Below are 19,216 nucleotides of genomic sequence, written 5' to 3'. Positions count from 1 at the left end.
GTGTAAAAATAACTCAGTTGTTTGGTGGTGGCTGTGGCGGAGCTTCCACAGAGGCCAGCAGGTGGATGAGGGAAGGGGAGGCAGGAGGAGAGACCCGAGGCGGCCGCCGGTCCGAGTGTCAGGTGAACTGAACTTCAGGTAAGAAGTTATGACCTGCAGTCCATCTGGGTCAGATATAAACCAAGTTTAGTTTATTTTCGTTGTGCTGACTTTTTACAGTCAGTTACAATAACTCGTACTGCGTTCTAGCTAGCATGATGGAGTTTCTATACAGCTGGGTGGTGCTATGATGTTACTGATGGTGTTATGATGTCGGTTTGGATATGTGGTGAGAGGGAAACATGAAGGTGAAACCAGGAGATGTCCTTACTGAATCATCAGAGCTGAACAGGTGATGGAGAAACAGGTTTACCTTTTAGGTGACATGGATGAGTTGAAGTTATGAGCTGTTTCTGAGAGACAAATAACACCAGGATCCTTTTCTAAGCAGCTGACAGCTGGTAACTGTGCAGGGGCAGGTCTAGCAAAGTGTTGCCAGGGGGGCAGGTAGAGCATTAACAATATCTCGCTTTTATTAAATTATTATCTGAATCTTACAACCAAAGTGGTCATATGATGTAAAATGTATAGAAATCATACATAAACCAACAAGACTGTACATCACTGTCACAACAGCGTTCGTTTTCATTCAAAGGCTTTATGGCTTCTCCTGTAATACCTGCTGGGCCGGTCTCTAGTCAAAATGCCCGGGTCAATTGTTTGTCCCAGTCCAGCCCTCATACCGACCCAATACTGGTAATTTTTCTTATGCAGATGAGCCATTATTTCTGTATCACTATTTAATTCCAGAGGATATTTTGTTTTGCACTTGTTGACTTGTAAAACCTATATGACATATTTTATTTCATAATTCATTAACCGCACAGAGGTGTCGTTTAAATATGTTAAATATGTTTCTTTAAGCAAGTTCTTCATGACTGAGCTAAGTGTCCTTATTTTTGTAAATCAAAATATGGTCACCCTAGGATATATACAAGTTTACCCTTTTGAATAAGGTCATAGAAAACACTTCAATGCATTGCAAAGGTAAACTGTGTTGGACTCGGCCCTGGCGTAATGCGGACACACTTCTGTGTAATGAATTCTGCCTGCTTCCTGTTCACTTCCACAAAGTTTCATGCAGGTGTTAGTGTGATCATTGCAGCTGATAGCGCAGCTCCACGTTGAGTGTCTCTCCACTGGGTGGAAGCATCGCCTCACTGAACTGCAGGTCCACTTTCTTTGTGCGTCTATTCAACCACAGTTATGGTTAGAGATGGGCTAACTCATAAGTGTCTGACATGCCTTTGATGCGTTACACATGATGCATTCATCCAACGTTCATTTCATAACATCCGCAGATGCTGTTTGATTTCCAGGAAACGACTCTAACAGTAAAGTCACGAGTTATATCCACTTTATTAGGAATCACTCAGTGTCCAAAAACACCAGAAACAAACACAAGAACCCCCAAAGTAAAGACACACCGTGAGCACAGGGGGCCGGGGGACGAGCAGAAGACCGCGCTCGGTGGTCTCAGAGGTAAGGTGTGTGTGTGTGTGTGTGTGTGTGGTGGGGGGGTGCACCTGAGCGCGGAGGTGGGAGGGTTTAAATCTAAACTCTTTAAGAAACAGGAAGAGTGACGCAGGGCGGGCTGCATATAAATAGGGAGTCTGCGTGTGCGCGTTCACCTTTGGGTGTATCCCTCTAACAGCAGCAGGTACTGCCGCGTCTCCTCCGTGTCTCTCTCTGCTGGGAACACTTGAACCGTCCGGATGGATCCGCTCTCCCTGAAGTCGCTCCTGCTCCTGCTGCCGCTGCTCGGTGAGAGGATTAAGCTCCGAGCGCTCCGTGCGCTCCGCTGCTTCATGAGCTTTTCGTAGTTTTACTGTGTGCACATGTTCTCCCTGACTCTCGTTATTATTATTATTATTGTCTAATGTGCCTCTGTGGGCTGTTCTCTGCAGGATGCTGCGTGGGGCAGGGCATTCTGCCCGAAGGTCCCGTGTCTGCACTTGTGGGGGGAAATGTCACCCTGAAAACTACGATTACAAGCCAGAACCTCTACGTCATAACCTGGATTTTCAATAGCCTAAATGGTGTGGCTACATTTGTTGGTGGAAATTTGAAAGTGACTGCAGCTTACACGGGGAGAGTTTCGCTTAACCCCACCGACGGCTCCTTGACCCTGTCCGCCCTGAAGCCTGGGGACAGCGGGGACTATACCGTCACTGTGATAACATCTGATGCCACTCTACTCGGAGAGACTAAACTTCAGGTGGTCGGTGAGTAGTAATGTGTGCCATACCTGTGCGGTTACCTGCAGAGGTGTGGCTTCAGACAAATGGAAGCTTGTGAGACTGCAGCAGTGCGGAGCTGATCACGGTGAGGAACAGACTGCTGTACGTGACCACCTCCTCCCTGTGTTTCATTAGTCGCTTCGAACCAACAACCCAGCAGTGCTGGCGCGATTATTAAATACAGAAAGTGTCTTCGTGTAGTTTGGGGCTTATAACGTACCCACGGGACAGCTGCCCGTAAAATGCCCACTTTTCTAAATTCAGTTTGGTTGGGATTTAGCTGCGAGCCACGCCTGCTTATCCCTGCAGTCTGGAGGAGGAAAAGTTTGCTTTGTCACAGGTGAACGCGACACTGCCGGTGCGCGAGCTCCTTTACAACTCTGTTCATTTCAAATAACCAGCAGTGTGTGAGGGCGTGGCTCGTGACGCTGCACCTTCCAGTCAGTGTGGCCGTGTGTACTCAGCTGCGTGATTTGAGTGTCAGGGTTACAGTTAGGTTATGGTTTAGGCCCAGGGTTAGGGTCAGGGGCTGGGGAGAGCATTAGGTCAGTTAGACGTCCCCACGAAGATGTGAAAACACCTGTGTGTGTGTGTGTGTGTGTGTGTGTGTGTGTGTGTGTGTGTGTGTGTGTGTGTGTGTGTGTGTGTGTGTGTCAGCTCTGATGCTCTGACCTCACATTCAAAAACAAGGTGTGTCCTTCAGCAGCTGCTGGAGACCCAAACCAGCATAAGGAGGAGAGTAAGGCTGACAGTCACCACAGCAGCGCTGCTCGTGTTGCTCTGCAGCTGCTCGATGATGAGGATGTGATAACAAGAAGGAGCAGAGTGTGTGGTGCACAGACAGTGTGGATGTGTGGTGGATGCTTGATGTTCTCCTCATGGCTGGAGCTCTGTTGTGAGTGGAGGTGGGTTACAAAGCAGCTTGCAGGTGCAGCAGCAGCTGTGGGCTGGCTTAGAGAGCTTGGCTTCATACTGATCTGTGCGCTAGATTGTAAAGTAGCAGCATCATTAGGTGATGTGAGCTGGCTGTAACTATGACAAACCTCCAACAGGAACATCCTGCCACTCAGCCTGCCAGCATGCCTACAGGCTCTTATTTTGGAGGTCACGTTAGAGAAGACTAACTTGATTGCTGTTACGGGGACATAAAAGCTGCATGTGTAGAATCACCAGTGAAATCAGAGAAACACAAACAGCTTCCTTCATGTTAGCTGTGCCCTCATGTCTCTCTGTCTCCTGTACCTCTGGTGACCAATAATACTCTAGTTATTATGGATCTATATCATGTGCTGGTTTTGTTGCCTGATAAAATCAGTAAAGCAGTTTCTGGAGTAATTACACAAATTCAAATATCCACACCCACTGACTCTCTTTGCACCAGAGTGGATCTTTAATGTTCCTGTGGATCAGTCAGCTTATCTGTTATCAGCCAAGCTATCCTAGAACAGTAATCTCAAAGTAGCGATGGTGTGAAGCTCCTGAAGGCCGACTGGTTTCCACTCCTTTGCGTTCCCACACACCCACTGTTGCTTAATCACCAGTGAACAGTAGCTCCAGGATTACTGCAAACGAGTCGAGCCGGTTGCTTCTGTTTCTCTTTCGTCTTCATCACGATTTCAGAGCACAATTGTATGAAGAGAAGCCGGCCTGCGCCGCTGGCTGCTCATTTGTAGTAGGATTTCACAAATAAAGATGCTGATTAATTTTAATCTGTGGAAATATTCGCCTTAACACACCCTGACACAGTCCCAAACTAGTGCAAGGCCTGAGCAGGCTCGACCCAATCAAACCTGTGTCCTTCACAACCAATTAGAAAAGGAAGTAATGTTTTATGTTTGTCCTCTGAGTCGGCCTCCCCTCTCTGAGAGCCAAAGGCAGCAGGCAGTGCTAGTAGACCTCGCTGAGATCCCCAACCTGCTCTAACTCGCACACAGAGGCTGCTTTAACTCTGCTCAGCTTTTATGGCGATGCTTACTTGGTTAGTCATCATCTACAAACGAGGAGGTGATGCAAACGTTGGCCTTAAACCAACAATCCAGCAGTGCTTAATCTGCTTCTGCACCGTCCATAAGGCCCTCATTCAAAGGAGAAACGATGTAGCTGGGTGTGTTTAGCTCATTTCTGCCAGACAAAAAGGTGTGGAGTATTCAGAGAAAGTGATGGTAGGACAAAATGTAAAATAACAATTCATTCTTGGAAGCTGCAAGGAGAAAAATCCTTAAAAAATCAGAAAGAACGTTTGTGCTCATGCTGTCCTCTGCTGCTGTGTTGGTTCCTCCCTGCAGAGCCCGTCTCCAACGTGGACATCAAGTCCAACGTCCCTGATGCCATTGAATACAACAGCACTGTGATTCTTACCTGCAGCGCTATAGGCTCCTCGCTCAGCTTCAAATGGATCAACGGCAGCGTGCCCATCATGGTCGACGGCACGCGCATCACAGAGATAAAGGTCAGTTCAACCCTGATTGTTTCTGCGTTGTTTGATGTGAATCTTTGGGTCGGTGTTTCACTTCTACCTGAGTCATCCTCATTGTTTGTCTTCTGTCCTCGGGTTTGTATCGCAGATGAACTCGTCCAGCGTGCTGACCATCAAAAATGTTCTGAGGACGGACCTGGTGGGTCCGATCTACTGCACAGCATCTAACTCGCTGACAACGAAATCTACCACCACCCCTTTCAACCTCACCGTCTACTGTAAGTACTGCAGCCGGACTGCATGACACCGTTCAGAGCACAATACCAGAGGCTTTTAGTCTGGGTGTTACTCGGCAGACATGCAGCAAACGCAACAGGAAGTGTAGCAGAGAATCCGCCGAGTTTCTGCAGATGTGGAAGCACGGCTGAGGTTGCATCCTCGCAGCAGACGGTTTCAGCTGCTCAGCCCCGTCAGGTCTGTGCTCAGCTCTTAGAAAGCTGGAAGCTGGCCGTGGAAGTCAGCGAGCGTTGGACGTGTAAGGAGGTGTTTTTGTCCCCAGAGGGGGAAACTGGAACTGTAATACACACCTGCTGTTCCACAAAAACTGCAGTTTTCTTGGAAAGACGTCCTCGGCTGCTGACGTGTCGTGACATGAAAGCCGTGGGCTTATTTTCCCGCTCATCTCGTGACCTCCCGTCTATCACCGACCTCACATCAAAACACAGATTAACACAAATTCTAGTTTGGCAGATTGCCACAAAAGTCCCAACTGCAGTTTTCTGAAAGATGAGCCGTCGTCATTTAACGACTGCGCGCTCATCACCGCCCTGGAGCAGATATCTAATGGCAGACTGCGTTGTGATTACAAACAGGAATTGGTTGCAAAACTGGCTTTACATTATAAAAGATATAATGCAGCAGCAGCAACATCAGTGGACCCACACAGCAGCAGCTCCCAGAGGTGGGACCAAGTCATTGTTTTGCAAGTCTCAAGTAAGTCTCAAGTCTTTATCCTCAAGTCTCAAGTCAAGTCTCAAGTAATGTCAGGCCAGTCAGAGTCGAGTCTCAAGTCACTGGTGTAAAAGTCCAAGTAAAGTCACAAGTCTGAAACTTTGAATTTCAAGTCCTTTCGAGTCTTTAAAAAAAAAAACGAAAAAATAATGTTGCAGTTATGCTAAATGTAAATATTAGACCATGTAATTTTAAAATCTGTGTTTTTCTCAACACATGACAAAATAGTGAACTTAGAAAATATACACAAATTGTGAAATTGCACCTCTTTAAAATGCAGCTCAATTAAACCTAGCTCCAAGAATAATTTTCACCGACAGTTCTGAGATAAGCTGCATGTTATTCTTGGATGCGGTTGTAGGACCGGCTTTAAAATCGCATGACAAAAATATCATACATATTAAAAAAAACTGTATCACCAACGTAGCCTGGACAACATTTGCTAGTTAGATGAAGTCAGCTATCTCATCTTAGCATATTTATATGCATATTTATAATCATACGGTTCTTGGAGTGAGTGCATACACTCATGAAGTTTAGTAACTTCAGGTCACTGCAACAAGCCCAGGTACAGTTTACCGACGGATGGGTGCAGGACCTTGAAATGCACCGTGTAGAACGAAAGACCATCGTACGTATCATAAGTTTACCAGTCTCACAAATTGTCGTCATAAATACACATTCGTTAACCGTTTATTAATAGGACCTTTGAGCTCAACGGTAATTAATTAGCAGTGGAAATAATTTCTGGTAGCATCACAGAAATGTAGCAGTGACAATAATACTGTATGCTGTAATCGTACTGGGCAATTAGTGATACAAAAAACCTGTTTTATCCTGTGAATAAAAGTAAATGTTTTTGTCAGTGTACCATAATAACAGAAGCGAAACACAATATTGTGTCAGGACAATTCACTATTTATGCACAATAAATAAAGGAGCATAGCGCGACAATTTCTGTTCAGCGCCAGACTTGCTTGTAACCTATATCACCAATTATGTTATGAAAATGACGTATTAACTACAACAGCAGACTGACCTTTGTGGAAATGCTTGGAGCAGACTAACCTGTGAGCTGGAGGGTTCTGGGACGTTATATTTGGTCTTTGAATGGCTGCAATCCAGGCCATCCATCGCGTCTTTGTTACTTCGGAAACATGGCTCGAACAATTTCTCTTCAACGACGTAATCCGATAACAACCGATCTCTTTACCCGTCGGCTTCCCGTGGCTGTCATGCGACCGGCTATTGCAGTTAATAATACAACAGCTTCTTGACATTTTTGTGTTTCTTTTTATCGCTGTATAACTGATTTTAATTGAAAGCCTGCGTGCGCTAGTACCGCTTGCCACGAGTTCCCAGAATCCTTTGCGGTTCTACCCGTGAATGACGTCACATTTTCAATCTCTATATAATATGCATGTTAAATTTTATATTTGGGGTAAAATATCAAGTCTTTTCAAGTAAACCGGTTCAAGTCCAATTCAAGTCATTGGTGTAAAAGTCCAAGTCAAGTCACAAGTCTTAGAACATTTTTTCAAGTCAAGTCTAAAGTCATAAAATTAATGACTCGAGTCCAAGTCATGTGACTCGAGTCTACACCTCTGGCAGCTCCTCCCTTTAGCACGAGTGAAAACACATAAAGGAGCGTTTAATGGATAAGAAGCAGGTTCCATTCCTATTTTCCTCTTTCAAAGTAATCAAAAGCACTTTGGGAACCTTCAGCCCTCAGAACTCATACTAATAATAAAACGCCACATTTAAATGTATCATTTAGTACAGGGGGAGGAGCTACAGAGAACGTGCCTTACCACTGTGGAGTCCATGCAACTGTGGCTGGGAACCCCCACACATGCAACATGTTTACTAGCGGTGTCCCACTGATTAGTGCCCCACTGTAACAGTGACATGTGGAACCTTAGTATTACACAAATTCCATTTAAATAATAACAAATCAAATATATGCAGTGCTGTTTATCTCAGCTACACGTGCAAACGCTCGCTGCCCTCACATTTGTGTTTCCCAAAGAGCGAGCTCAGCTGTGAGGGGGACCTGCTGTTTCAGGGCTCTCTGATGCATACTCTTAATGCTGGCATGTTTCGTGACACCTGCATATTTAGCATTCCTGTACAGGTATTTCCTGTTAGCTGTGGCAGTTGGACAGTTAGCCCGGTCTTTACTCTTACATTGTTTGTAACGTTGCACCTGAATGAGCGAATGAGCTCCACACCTGCCGCACAACAAAGGTCAAACATGAGTCAGGCCCGGTCGGTCCTTCACACCCCGGCATTTAAAGTCCTCAGTAAGCACAGAGGTGTCACTGCTGGGTGAGACGTGACCATTGCTACTCACACACGCAGGCATGTGTGTGTTTGTGTGTTTGCACGGCGCGCCCTCTCAGTCTGTGCTAACCACACTGTGTACACACTTCCACTCCTGCATGACTAACCTGAGAGGCAGCGAAAAGCCACAGCGACTGCTGCTGAACTCTGTTATTAATTAATATGAAGCTGACGGCTTCATCGGGTCTGGAAGGAACTCCCAGTTAGCCATGGGGGCGAAATCTGTTTCTCTACAAGCCTGGAAAAGCTGTTCTTGTAGAGCTGGAGTCACAACGAGCAAATATATGCTGGACTGTGTTCACTGTGGTGTTTTAAAGGAGAACAATCAACCATATGGAGTTTGTTCTAAAGCAGTAGTTTGTCTCAGGCCTGGACGACTGTGCTTGATTTGTTAGCTCGTTATTCCTGCAGGTCTACAAAGCGATGAAGATGAGGTGAGATGAGTTTAACTGGTGGGGAAAAGATAACTTCATTCATAATCTCTGAGCACTAATTATCAAACAATAAGGGAAAGTAAGTAAAAGGGAATTATTGCAGTCATTCTGTATTAATGTCACATGAAAGGATGTAGTCACTGACTCCACCCATCACGTTTCTGCTGCTGCCATCTTGGCGATTAGAGCTGCTGGTTTGTCAGTCGGTTTAATGATGAAGTACAAACTGTTTACAGTCATGTTGCACTCCCCCTCTCCACAGACGGACCTGATGATGTCACCATCACGCCTGCAAATCCACCCAAGTTCATCCAGGCTGGTTCCACGTTCAACCTGACCTGCTCGGCCAGCTCCCTGCCGCCCGCCTCCTTCACGTGGTACTATAACGGGATGAGGATCGAGACTTCCAGCTCCGTCCTCACTCTGGATATGATCAAAGGGTACACGGAGGCGGCTAACTACACCTGTCGGGCTGAAAATCCCAAGAGCAAACGCAGCGTCCCTTCCCCGGCTGTTTCCTTCACCATTATGGGTGAGTGATAGATAGATAGATAGATATCTATCTATCTATCTATCTATCTATATCTCTATCTATATCTCTATATATATCTATATCTCTATATCTCTATATATATATCTATATCTCTATCTCTATCTCTATATATCTATCTCTATCTCTATATATATCTCTATATAGAGATATATCTATCTCAATCACATAGTTAGTGGTGTCTGTCAGGTTGGCATTCATATGTAACACAGAGTTTATTGAGTATCCAGGAACATAAAAGCCAGTCAGGCAGACTGAAGGACTCCTGCTCTTTTCTCTGTCCGAGGCTTTTAAAGGATGAGTCATAATAAGTGCTCGTGACCTTCGTCAGTTTTCACCTGTGAGGTGTTGAAACGTTGTGCTAACAGAAAATGTGAGTCGTCTGTCATTACAGCCCAGGACTCGTTTTCTTCATGTTTTTCAAAGATGTTGTTTTCAAGCTGGCTGTGCTGTGGGGCTGGCAGACCTGTGAGAAACCTGCTGGGTTGGAGGCCGGTTTCATGTTTGTGCCCTGAGGAGTTTCTCTTTGTCTTTGTTGATGACGGAGGGTTCTCGCGGGCTGAAACGATAAACTGTAGCCTAAAGCGTAAAAATCACAAACGTTATAGCAGCTGCTAGGCCACGCTTGTGTTAGTCTTAGTGAATTAAAAATGGACATCATTGATTATAAGCCTTCAAATCATAGACAAGCCCCCAAATGATCATAAAATGACTCAAGATTACTGAGACGATGAAACTAACATAACAGAAACACCTGAGAGGGCTGATGGCAGGCCGATGAAAAAGAGGCGGAGCCTGTTGGTGCTCTTATCAGTGGAAAGCAAACGGTAAAGAGAGCCTGAACTACAAGAGAGAGAATGAAAGGTTAGCCCCGTTCTTCTCCCTCAGTTGGATGTTTCTTCTTCCCTTACTTTGGGATCATGTCAGTTTGAGTACACGGAGTTCCAAGTTTTAGAATTCCTACAATTATGCTCATTTTTAATAGCTTTAAATGTCCGAGTTAAGGATTCAAGCATCAGGTTTCTTAGTTTGTCGAAGCCTCCAACCTCCACAGAGGTCACGATGCTCACAAAACAGACTTTAATTGGCTGCCGCAGCCGTCGTGTACCGCCCAATCACAGGACAACCTACCTGGAGGTGTGGAGTGAGAACGTGTTTGTTTAGCAGGCGACGTGGCTCTAATCAGAAACCCTGTGCAGTTGCATTGTGGGACGTGTTGGATCCAGCTTGCCGCTCACTGGTTCATGAGGTTTTGGCATTTGGCCATCAGCGTCTTTTGTTTTTGAAATCAGACGTTACTAAGACACGGAGGCAAAGGCATGCTCACGCTGTTGCAGCATGTCAGTCAAAGGCCTGCCACGCCCTGACTCTATTGTCTGTTTCTGCTGAACGAGACCGTAAGTTAGAAAACGAACATCATGTTGTTACCGGTAAGACTTCAAACTCGCTCCTAAGACAGAAGCATCTCAGGAATTTGCTCTGCCGAGGTTGTAAATCAGGCGCAGAGTGGGGTCATTTTCTCAGACATGCTCACACCTGGACTATCCTGACTGTATTTACAGTCCTTACTGCACTTTGGATCACTTCTTTATGTATCTTTAATAATTGATGTAATATGTGCCAGAAAATAGAATGATCACAGTAAAATCAGAATAATAAACACAGGAAGACCGTTATCATCCTTGTGTCTCCCTTTAATTTTCCTAGAGGGAATCTCGAGTGTTGAAATCATCGGTCCGACTGGTGTCCTCATCGCCAGCAACAGCACGGCAAACCTCAGCTGCCAGGCGACGGGGGGCACTGTGGGGAAGGTAGACTGGCTGAAAGATGGTAAACCTCTTGGGCCTTCCAGCCCTCGTGTGGTTTTTGCCGCTGATGAAAGTTCTGTACTGATCAGCCCGCTGCAGAAGGACGACAACGGAAGGTTCACCTGTCGGGTCAGCAACGCCGTCAGCAGCAAAGAAGCCCACTACAACATGCAGGTCATCTGTAAGTGTTTGCTTTGCTGAGATACTCGAACATGTGTGTGGGGCTGTATGCATTCATGTGCCTGTGTTTGACACAGTGTTAGTCAGACAGTAGAGGTCCTGCACACGCCTCACTCACTGTCCCATCCACGGCAGGTATAAATATGAGACAGTAAGCTCAGCTCCAGCAACAAAGACGTGCCATTTTTAAATTCACTGTCGTTATTTCCAAAGAATATCGTGATGTAATACCTTGGACTGTGTTCTTTCACTATCCGGTGCTTAATTTAAGAGTCTTCTGTCAGTAACCTTCCAGTGTCTGTGTATCGAGAGCATATGTTTCTAATCAGGTAGTACCACCTTTAATTACACCTGCAAAAGGCTTTTTACATGAGCCAACTGAAAAATGTCCCTGAATCAGAAGTGAGGTTTGCTCATAACCAATGTTCCCTCTAAGCTGCGCGCGTGCGCAATTGCGCACTGCTGGCGCGGCCTCTGCACAGAAAATCTGCACTGCGCACAAAAAAACTAACCTGAATTGAAAAATAACATTAAAACTTCAACAATCCTGTTCTGCAGTGTGAGTCAGTGACTGGCTGCTCCCGTATGGGATCAGAACGATGCCACCTTATCCCACAGTCCAGCCAATGATGCGATTCACATTCGTATATACGCAGCTAATCAGCGTGGCTGACAGGCTATGACAGCGTCCTTATGTGCCGGTGTTTTAGCAAAGCGGCTGATGTGGAGTGAAGCCACGTTAATGACAACGTGTACAACCATTGGAGATGTGAGCAGGACAGACGGAACAACTGACGGACAAAGTGTGGACTTTATACCAGTTTTTAAATCGTGTTGATCGGCCACGTAAAACCAGAGTTATGATAAAATATCTGCAATGTTTGTTTTTCTTCCTGAATACTGTCGTTGTTTATATTTACTGCAGGAAGAAACGGTAAAAACGGCGTTTTATAAGGAAAACGCTCGAAAGCCTGTGAGCAAAGACAACACCAACCCCCCACCCTTTCCTATTCGTCCAAAAAAGTACCATGTCGACCAATCAAAACATGGCATCTAGTTGTTAAGAAATGGGGGAAGTTTTAGGAGTGACGGCGTGTTTGAGACGTTTAGCGCAAATCTTGTGTAGTTAGTGTGTAGTTAGTGTGTAGTCAGTGTGTAGTCAGTGTGTAGTCAGTGTGTAGTGTAGTCAGTAGTGTTGTGTGTGTCAGAACAATGAGGCGCCTGCTGAGTGTTACAGGAGTTACAGCAGTGACACATCTGCTGCTGTCAGGCCTGCAGGTATCAGGCTGTTGTTCTCCTTCATCTCATAGTGGACAGAAATTATTTTTTGGAGTGACACAAATAATTTGTGTGGCATCAGATTTGATGCAGAACAGCTGATCGTTCTGTAAATAGTTTGAAATGTTTATTTAAAAACACCTTGGCTGCATTTTTAGGTAAACAGCTGCAAAAACTCAGTTACTTTTTTGAAGAAGTAACTATATAATTAATTGCCCAGCATTGGTCATTATTTACTGTATTTGCAGACAGAGTTACAGACTCTCTCCCAGACCACAGACTCATCATACAGTCAGAGCTTTATGAAAAATAAAGAAAGTTGTGTTTTCAAAATTGGAGTTGAAGTTATTTTTCCTTCCAATAGTGTTAACATGCTGCAGGTCATGAACAAGATTTTTTTACATTTTCATTGTCAGTGGGCTGAAGCAGTTAATTAAAAGTCGTCTAACAGAAATGTAAATGCTGTGATTTGATTATTTTAATAAACATGTAGCTTGGATGGATTCGATGCTGGCGTGACCACAGTGCACACGTCTGCTGTTGCTCACAGTGGTACTGCTCAGGGAGTTTGTGTGTTCGCTCAGACATGAAACATTAGAGGGAACATTGGTCATAACTGAAGTTTACGGCATTTGGATCGTTTTTAACCTCAGGTTCTCTTTTTTTTGTGTCGCCTCCTTTCTGATCCTGTTACACTACACAGCTACTGAGGTCACACATCCTGGTTTTAAGTAGAAACATCAGAGTCCACACAACAGTTTCCTTTTTCACTACCAGGGCGTAATATTTCATGGATGGATGGTTACGCTCTGTCAGCTGATGGTCATCAGTAAAGAGTCAGAGTAACGACCGACGTGCTAATAATTAAGTTCGCTGTAAAGACAAGTTCGTGATTATGAATCATGGAGAAAAATAACTTATCTTGGGTTTTACTTCTGTCATATCCAGGCTCTTATTTTGACACATTTTTCACCTAAATCCAAACGATAAACCGGCTGTGTTGTCATGTTGTGTCCAGATGGTCCTGAACAACCGACTATAACGGCTAGGAAAGCCGTGGAAGTCAATCAGCAAGTGGAGCTCACCTGCTCCGCTGCATCTGTTCCTCCTGCCAACTACATCTGGAAGTTAAACGGCACCGCAACTACAACCACAGCGGCGGTGTTCATTATTGCAAGTGCAACATACAAAGACGCTGGAACGTACACATGTGAGGCACACAACATCATCACCAGCAAGACCACCTCCACCAGCCACAACCTGTCTGTCCAAGGTGAGCGCCGTCATGCAGCCCAGACTGATCATTCAATGAATATACAGACTTCACTGCCTCAGCGCTGCACAGCCTGCAGGGACAGCCTGAAGTTTTGCGCTCCTCTTAAATTCTTACAGGCGTGAACGTTTATGTTTGTATATTTGTTTTTTCAACCAATGAGGAAGCACCAGGTCAGAGTTTACTGCCGGCACGTGACGTCCGCGTCTGTTTGAAGCTCTGACATCATCTCAGAGCTTCAAAGAAACCCAACCAGTTCATGTCGTTTGCATATGGCATGACCCCAAGTTTAGGTTTTAATGCTGGCAAAGTATGGCAAGTGCAACTCTTCAGGTCATTACAGACGCCTAAAAGCATCGACCAAGTTCTTCTACGTAAGGCCAGCTGTATTTTAATCATCACTAATTATTGTTGTTAGATATAATTCAGGATTTACGTGTTCGAGCTTAATATGCTCAAACAAAATAAACAGGTTTTCCTTCATTTTCTAAAAGACGTGATCATTAAGGTACATAATGTGTGACTCACATTTTCAGGTTGTGAGAAAACAAAACTGCACCCTGAGCAAAGCTTGTAGGCAAAGTTGGGAACTACAGATGCACAATAAGCTAACGTTAGGCGATGTTAAGCTAATGCTAGCTTCAGCTGAGGGTGACACAGTCCGGCTTCGACTGGTCGAGGAGTTTTGTGCAGAAAAGGCTTCTTCCTGTCTTTGCCTTTCACAATAAGGGTCCTATATATATATATATATATATATATATATATATATATATATATATATATATATATATATATATATATATATATATATATATATATATATATATATATATATATATATATATATATATATATATATATAAAAACACCCAGCACGCCCCTGCGGGCGGTTTATCCTTCAAGCTCGGGTCCTCTACCAGAGGCCTGGGAGCTTGAGGGTCCTGCGCAGTATCTTAGCTGTTCCCAGGACTGCGCTCTTCTGGACAGAGATCTCCGATGTTGTTCCCGGGATCTGCTGGAGCCACTCGCCTAGCTTGGGAGTCACCGCACCTAGTGCTCCGATTACCACGGGGACCACCGTTACCTTCACCCTCCACATCCTCTCGAGCTCTTCTCTGAGCCCTTGGTATTTCTCCAGCTTCTCGTGTTCCTTCTTCCTGATATTGCTGTCATTCGGAACCGCTACATCGATCACTACGGCCGTCTTCTTCTGTTTGTCTACCACCACTATGTCCGGTTGGTTAGCCACCACCATTTTGTCCGTCTGTATCTGGAAGTCCCACAGGATCTTAGCTCGGTCATTCTCCACCACCCTTGGGGGCATCTCCCATTTTGACCTCGGGACTTCTAGGTTATACTCGGCACAGATGTTCCTGTACACTATGCCGGCCACTTGGTTATGGCGTTCCATGTATGCCTTGCCTGCTAGCATCTTGCACCCTGCTGTTATGTGCTGGATTGTTTCTGGGGCATCTTTACACAGCCTGCACCTGGGGTCTTGCCTGGTGTGATAGACCCCAGCCTCTATGGATCTTGTACTCAGAGCTTGTTCTTGTGCTGCCATGATTAGTGCCTCTGTGCTGTCTTTCAGTCCAGCTTTGTCCAGCCACTGGTAGGATTTCTGGATATCAGCCACCTCCTCTATCTGCCGGTGGTACATACCGTGCAGGGGCCTGTCCTTCCATGATGGTTCCTCGTCTCCCTCCTCTTTCTTGGGTTTCTGCTGCCTGAGGTATTCACTGAGCACTCGGTCAGTTGGGGCCATCTTCCCAATGTATTCTTGGATGTTCCTTGTCTCATCCTGGACTGTGGTGCTGACACTCACCAGTCCCCGGCCCCCTTCCTTCCGCTTAGCGTACAGCCTCAGGGTGCTGGACTTGGGGTGAAACCCTCCATGCATGGTCAGGAGCTTTCTTGTCTTTATGTCAGTGGCTTCTATCTCCTCCTTTGGCCAGCTTATTACCCCAGCAGGGTACCTGATCACGGGCAGGGCGTATGTGTTGATGGCCCGGATCTTGTTCTTACCATTCAGCTGACTCCTCAGGACTTGCCTGACCCTCTGCAGGTACTTGGTGGTTGCAGCCTTTCTAGCGGCCTCTTCATGGTTCCCATTTGCCTGCGGGATCCCCAGGTACTTGTAACTGTCCTCTATGTCTGCAATGTTGCCTTCTGGTAGTTCAATCCCCTCAGTTCTGACTACCTTCCCTCTCTTTGTTACCATCCGACTACACTTCTCCAGTCCGAACGACATTCCAATGTCATTGCTGTATAGCCTGGTAGTGTGGATCAGTGAATCGATGTCTCGTTCACTCTTGGCATACAGCTTGATGTCATCCATGTACAGGAGGTGGCTGACAACTGCTCCGTTCCGTAGTCGGTATCCGTAGCCAGTCTTGTTAATGATCTCACTGAGGGGGTTCAGGCCTATGCAGAACAGCAGTGGGGACAGAGCATCTCCTTGGTAGATCCCGCACTTGATGGTGACTTGTGCTATGGGCTTGGAGTTGGCCTCTAGTGTTGTACGCCACATCCCCATTGAGTTCCTGATGAAGGCTCTTAGGGTCCCATTGATCTTGTACAATTCTAGGCATTCCAGTATCCAGCTGTGGGGCATTGAGTCATAGGCCTTCTTGTAATCAATCCAGGCAGTGCACAGGTTGGTCTGTCTATATATATATATATATATATATATATATATATATATATATACACTCTACGTCAAAGCGGTGTACAGCAGATTAAAAAATATTCCTAGTTGCATATTTTCTTAGCATATAAACGTCATAATCCACAAACAAAATACCAAAATAACATCGCGTCCCGTTACTATGAAAAAGAACTGAATCAGCTCCATTGTTTATTTGTCAGTAATCTAACGGAGTGACACGGACAGGCCAGTGTGACTAACGAGGTGACGCCACCCTGAACCAACCGAACATTATCAGACTGTTTTTAAACTCGTCCTGTTTTCTTCTTCTCTAGTCTCACTTTCAGTCTTGCCAGCTAGCAGCGGGGAGGTGTAGCGGTGCGCCGCTTGTTTACTGTTATGTTGGAATGAGGTCTGCGTTTCCGCCTTTATCTTCTGTCCCGTACATTAATCAGAGTTAGAGATCACAGTCACACTGAGTCATGCATACTTAAACACACAGTCACAGAGAATGTCCATACTAAACTACCAATGACTGTCTTTACAGGGGAGGGAACGCTGGAAGGTCTCTCAGATGGAGCCATTGCTGGAATCGTCATCGCTGTCATCATTGCTGTGGCCCTCGTTGTCGTAGGCGTCTGGCATTACTGCCGACAGAAAGTCCCGTAAGTACTCCTGCTTCCTGATATCTAAAAGGGGCATGCAGGGGGGGGGGCACGTCGGTCAGCCAATGGGATGAGGCGTTGGAGCGGCTGAGTCGGAGAGGCACCTTGCTTCGAGGCTGAACCAACCAAACCAACAAAACAGGTCTCACTGTGGCTGAAAATGATAGTAACGTTGGCCTCAAACTGTTTGAACCAGACTGTTTACTCGAGGGTAGTTTCCTGATTTTAACTGGCTGACGAGATATGACTGAGATACTGTTGTTCCTCAACAAACTGGGAAAAACACTTTGTCTGGAGCTGGAAACAGAAAGAAATATCTGTGAGATTCACCACCTGTGGACCCAAAGCAGCTGACAGCTTAAAGCAGTGAAAGAGTGTTTGTGTCGTTCATGGTGACAGTAGCTCATGAGATGTTCTGTTTGCACGGCTGTTGTTTCTTTAGAGCCACAGCAGCGCTCTAATGTGTTGTAACGTGGAGAAGCTGGGTGATCACACCGAGTCAGTCTCCAGAGACTCCAGATTCAGAGTCAGCTGCTTATTTTGATTTTTCCCATCAGAGTGCTTCAGATGTCCAAACAGCGTGAGGAACGTTACTCCCCCGCTCTGTGCTTTTCTCCGCTGTCTCCCACTCCATGACCTCCCAGGAAACTTCATTCCTCTCATGCCTCGGCGTATTGAAACATGTTCCCAGATGTACCCTACTCAGATATTAAAGAGCCGCCGCGCCCTTCGGCACCATTTCAAAAGTAACTGTCACCTTTGCACAAGCCGGCCGCAGCCGCTGTTTCTTAGACGACAGTTTGGGAGCAGCACCTCCACCGGTAAGATGGAGGTAAAGACTAGAAAGAACATTAGAGTTCTGCAGCACGGTCGTATCTTTAGGAACACTTTATGACAGACTATCATCGGGGAAACGCTTCCCTGTTGCAAACAATCAGGTCTGCAGACACAAATATGTTAAACGGTGCTACAGTTGAAGTCACGGCACGCTCTTCCAAAGCAGAGCGAGTGATGCAATCGCATCGCATTTTGACACACAGCAGGAAGCTGCGCTGCTGAAACAAAGAACAGTCTGATGAGTCACAGACGCAGCCTCCAGCATGCACACACTCACATTACTCACTGCAGCCAAACCAAGCAACGCAACACAGGAAGTTACCTTTGGAAATGTGTGTGTGTGTGTGTGGGGGGGGGGGGGGGGGTACCTGAAGTTCCAAGGAAGTGAATGAATGAACAGGTATGAAGTGTGTCTGCAGGAATCTCACAAACACGAAAGCAGCAGAATTACCTGGTGGGGGACGTTGTTCTCGTCCACCTGCAGGCGGCTGGAAGCCCGTTTGTCTCTGCGGACGCGAGCACAGTCTTCTTAACAGACCGCTGTCATGTGACGGGACCTCTTGATGTCTCGGGTAAAGGACTGACCCCTCCGATGTGGTGACAGGAGGCCTTTGTTCTGTTATGACTTCCTGTGACGGTGGAGATGTGGATGGATGATTGTCATCCTGGAGCTGGTCACCTTTGTTAGCTCTGCCCTGGTGAAAGAGGCGGAGACGTAAATGAAATGTTAAATATTTAAAGAGGTGATTTCCTGGAAAGGAAAAGCAGTTTTCACAGCGTTTCGTTCTTTAGGAATAAATGTAACAGCAACAAGGTTTTCTCTGAAAGGAATCTGTATTATTATTTCCTCCTACTGATTGGTCAGTGGGAGTCTGTAGCAGGATCTGGGCATGCTCTGATGAGCTTTCTCTTCCATGCTGTGTGACACCCCGATGGACATTTTGACCTGGTTAAAGAGGGTTCATGGTAGAGCGTCTCTATAGGCTCCGGGGCCACCGAGCCGGGCAGGTGGGAGCCCGGAGCTGTAGGTGGGACTGTAGCGGTCGGTCAGTGGAAAACAAGAAAGACAGGAAGTAACCGTACGTTCAGACAAACACAGCTATCACACACAGGCATCTTAAACACACACACCCAGAGCGAGCGAGAGATGGAGCGAGGCAGTGACAGCAGATAAAGACTGGCGATGACAGACGAGTGTGCAAACTCACAAACATGCTGTTTGTGCGCTGCACAGTGTGAGTTTGTTGTACACGTAGTCTCACAGTAATGTTACACTAAGGTACGAGAGTGAAACACAGGTCCTCGAAACATCTCAGTTTTTCCTGCTCCAGGCTCTGGATGATGTCATGGAGAGCTGATATGCCAAATATGGTAATCTCATGAAAACAGCTCTGACTGTGAGCTCAGAAGCCCCGCCCCCACCCCACCTGCAGAA

The 19,216-nt window shown here is 46.0% G+C and overlaps 1 protein-coding gene across 1 annotated transcript in view; it reads left to right on the top strand.

The window, feature by feature from the left end:
- The first annotated feature begins 1,705 nt into the window (after positions 1–1,705).
- LOC308384159 (cell adhesion molecule CEACAM5-like) overlaps positions 1,706–19,216 on the top strand; it is a 22,569-nt gene continuing 5,058 nt past the window's right edge. The window contains exons 1-8 of the mRNA XM_080862548.1: positions 1,706–1,863; positions 2,007–2,324; positions 4,625–4,788; positions 4,904–5,033; positions 8,806–9,075; positions 10,801–11,082; positions 13,378–13,632; positions 16,827–16,944. Of these exons, the coding sequence (XP_080718674.1) occupies positions 1,815–1,863; positions 2,007–2,324; positions 4,625–4,788; positions 4,904–5,033; positions 8,806–9,075; positions 10,801–11,082; positions 13,378–13,632; positions 16,827–16,944 (1,586 nt within the window). The 5' untranslated portion in view covers positions 1,706–1,814. The remainder of the gene's footprint in view (positions 1,864–2,006; positions 2,325–4,624; positions 4,789–4,903; positions 5,034–8,805; positions 9,076–10,800; positions 11,083–13,377; positions 13,633–16,826; positions 16,945–19,216) is intronic.

The sequence above is a fragment of the Rhamphochromis sp. 'chilingali' genome (genome assembly GCF_963969265.1).
Source record: "Rhamphochromis sp. 'chilingali' genome assembly, chromosome: 17".
In the NCBI taxonomy this organism is placed as follows: Eukaryota; Metazoa; Chordata; class Actinopteri; order Cichliformes; family Cichlidae; genus Rhamphochromis; species Rhamphochromis sp. 'chilingali'.
This window is presented reverse-complemented; position numbering and strand designations above follow the sequence as displayed.